At 46.9% G+C, this 3,459-nt stretch overlaps 1 protein-coding gene across 1 annotated transcript; it reads left to right on the forward strand.

Moving 5' to 3' along the window:
• Window positions 1-248: 248 nt before the first annotated feature.
• On the forward strand, window positions 249-3,459 carry LOC110184363 (uncharacterized). The gene is made up of 2 exons (XM_086826888.1): window positions 249-1,089; window positions 1,743-3,459. The coding sequence occupies exons 1-2, from the start codon at window positions 798-800 to the stop codon at window positions 3,299-3,301; spliced, it is 1,851 nt and encodes a 616-aa protein (XP_086683014.1). The 5' UTR covers window positions 249-797; the 3' UTR covers window positions 3,302-3,459.

A 3,459-nucleotide genomic window follows, 5' to 3' on the forward strand; every position in this document is an offset into this window, starting at 1 on the left:
AACAGCAGCAACAACAGCAACAACAGCAGCAACACCAGCAGCAACACCACCAGCAACAACAGCAGCAACAGCAGCAGCAACAGCAGCAACAGCAACAGCAGCAACATTGCTGGCAGCGAAAGAGCCTAAGCAGCAGCACCAACTGGTAACTGACGATTTACCACGCTGATAAGAAGAAATTTGGTGGTGCTACGAATTTTGTATGCTCTATCTGAGAAATATGCCCAAAAAGCATAAAAAGACGTGAAAGGAATGCAGCTGTGTCCCTGTTCGGGCTTCATAAGACATAAGGATGGAGACGTGAATTTATAGAAGTAATCTTTCTCTTTGTCTAATAAGATAGCCCTGTTGGGGGTAGTGTATAAATGGTTTGCTTGCAAAAACGAGCAACAACTAACGACGCTGCCAATGTTGCTGCTGCAGTATGTGCTGTTGTTGCTGCTGTTGCTGCTAGTTCGGTCGCTGCCTCTGCCAGCGAGCAGTTTTCATTTCTTTTTTAAGCTAACGCTCGGCGCGTTCAGCGTTTTAATATTTAATTGTCGTCGATCGCGAGCGGTTGTCATTGCTCCAGAGCCGCTGCAATTGCGGTCGCTATTCCGTTACCATTAAACATTAAACGTTAAACGTTGATCGTCGAACGCGAGTCGTGAGGAGCGGCATTCCGTGAATTTCCCGCGGGAATCAACTACTTTACTTTTTTGTTTGGTGATTTTCTTGAGTTTTTGTTCAGACTTCCTTGGCTGAAGGATATACACAAGGATACCCACAAGGATACTATATATATTTCCTGTGCCACCATGATGCCCAGGCTATTAGCCGCCTGTCTGGCCTTCGTGCTGCTTGTCATGTGTCCCGTTCGCATATCGTCGCGCAGCTATAGCAATGGCCTAATCTTCTATGAACTGAGCTCGCACACACCTTACCTGCCACCCACAGTCAGCGTGTCCCGGGGACGCAATCTGGCCAGTGTCAAGTACTCGGAGAAGGGTTCCATCTGGTCAACCTTTGGACAGCCCTGCGATTGCAATGGTCCCATGTGCTCATGCTGTGCCGGCCTTAAGGTCGATCAATACGGATTCGATCAGAAAGGTGAGACGGAATCGAAGGAGAAACTTTCCAGGAGGTTCCACCTTAAGATCCTAGAAGGGAAAACAGCTTGAATAAACACTTTGAATGAACTGGCAGAAGTGCCTCGATCATCTTGATCAATACTAATTCACACAATGAAATCAAATCACCATCCTTAGCCAAAATGTCTTTGCCTGAATTTACTCCATTAGGCCTTATTTAGCATAATTCATGACTATATTTACGTTGCGGGGCAAAGTCGCATTGCCCCAACAAATTGAGACTGCCGGGATCACATCCATGGATCCAAATCGTGGCTCCTGCGGGCTTTTAAGAAACTCTCTTGAAAACGGAACAGCACTTCGAATCGCCAGTCTTGGCAAAACCAAATCTCGGCCGTGAGTTTGGCAGCGGCGCATGCCAGAGACAACAATGAGAGCTGCTTTTATTTTCGCTTCGTGACATGCCTGCATTTGCCAATTAAAATGCCACAAATCGTTGGCGCTTCCAGCGGTGGTGATGCCCCGACAACTTACCACCCGCCGCCACTTTCATTCATTGACTGGAATTCAAATCGCTGTATTTTTCCCTTTGTTTTTTTCTTTGCCTTAACATTTGCATTAGATTCTTCTTAAACATTTTTTAACATTTTTCACGTCTCGACTATGTTGCAGTCTGTGCGAATGTGAGCTTTGTGCCGCAACTGGAGGAGGCCCGTCTTGAGGTCTTTCTGAATGACAAACCCTCCTCGAAATATGGGATTTCAGTGCGAAATCCGGCTCCCTTTTGCATTCCCGTAATGATGGGTGTGCCCATGGCCATGTGTGTCCAAATGACCGATGTGGCTGTGGTGGGTAGCAACCTCAATATGTGCATGGACTTTGTGGTCCGAATGGCCACCACGGATCTCTTTGAGATGCATTTCCAGTGCATGCGGATGGGGACTGATGGTCTGCAATATGTGGATAAGAATGGAAAGCCAGTGTTGCCTCAGGGACAGCAGAGTGACGATCCCGAGGAGTATGCGGAGTATGCAGAGCTAGAGGATCAGCCGGAATATACCTCACAGGAGGAGGACTATCTAGCAATCAAACCTGAGGAGCACCAACCTGAGAAGAGTCCAGCAGTGGTAGACGAACCTGTGGGTTATCCACAGCTGCAACATCCAGCGCAGATTATTGAACAACTAAAGAATCATACTGAGAAGATTCCAGCACAGAGCAATGATCAACTGCAGCAGGATCAGGAACCAGTTGGCTATCAGCCTCTGGTAATTGTTGAGGAACTCCCAATGGAACCACAAAAGTTGGAAGATCAACGACCTCAGGAGGACCCGGAGGATCCCGAGCCATTGCCGATCGAAAGTGAAATGCTAATGGCTGGCGAACAAAGTGAAGATTCAGCTACTGAAGATACAGAGGCCACAGAAGAAGCTACAGAAGACACCCAAGAGACAGAGGCACACACAGAGAAAGAGAAAGAGCAGGAGAAAGAGAAAGAGAAAGAGGTGGGGACAGGGACAGAGTTAGGGGCGGAGGCACCTGACAATGACCACGACAATGACAACGATAACGACAATGGCAGCGAGAGTGGCTCCAAGCCTCAAGTAATTGAAACAATTACCAATTCAATAAAAGCCACTGAGGCTCCAACAACAACGACAGCAACACCAGCAACAAGTACAACAACTACAACAACAACTACACCAACAACAACTAAAATAATACCAATACCCAACATTGCTGGTATCGATTACACAAACAATGAAGCAAAGACAGAGACCAAGGAGGTGGAGGAGGATAAGGTGAAGAAGTCAAGCGAAGCAGAAGAAAAGGAAGAAGATGGTGAGGGAGAGGAGGAGGATACAGAGCCAGAGGCAGAGGCAGAGGCAGAGGATGATGATGAAGGCGGAGAGACCACGACGCTGGCCGTTGAAATGGAAAACGATAGCGACAATGAGATAAATGTGGATGATGATAATGATGACTATGAGGACAAACTCCAGGTGAAGGAACCCCCAAAGCAACAGGATGACAATCAAGAAGAAGACGATGAAGAGGAGGCCGAAGATGATGGGGAGGAGGATGACGAGGACGAAGAGGAGGAGTACGAAGGTGAGGAAGCGGCAGAAGAAACCGAGGATGCGGCATTGCCGGCAGTGAAATCACAGCGTCGACATCGTCGGCGGCACAACCGTTCCGCCCACCCACGGCGATTGGGGAAACTCCACTAAGTGCTCCTTAAACTTAATTTACCGTAATTCGTAATTGTTAATGAATTGTTAATGCAAAAACGTTGTTGCCTGTTAATTAATACGTATTTATTGTATTTATTGAAACCGACTCAAAGCCAAACCACTCAAGCGAAATAAACTAAATAATTTTAATATAA

Source organism: Drosophila serrata, unplaced genomic scaffold, assembly GCF_035046125.1.
Source record: "Drosophila serrata isolate PLE 108 unplaced genomic scaffold, ASM3504612v1 contig_8, whole genome shotgun sequence".
NCBI classification, from domain to species: domain Eukaryota; kingdom Metazoa; phylum Arthropoda; class Insecta; order Diptera; family Drosophilidae; genus Drosophila; species Drosophila serrata.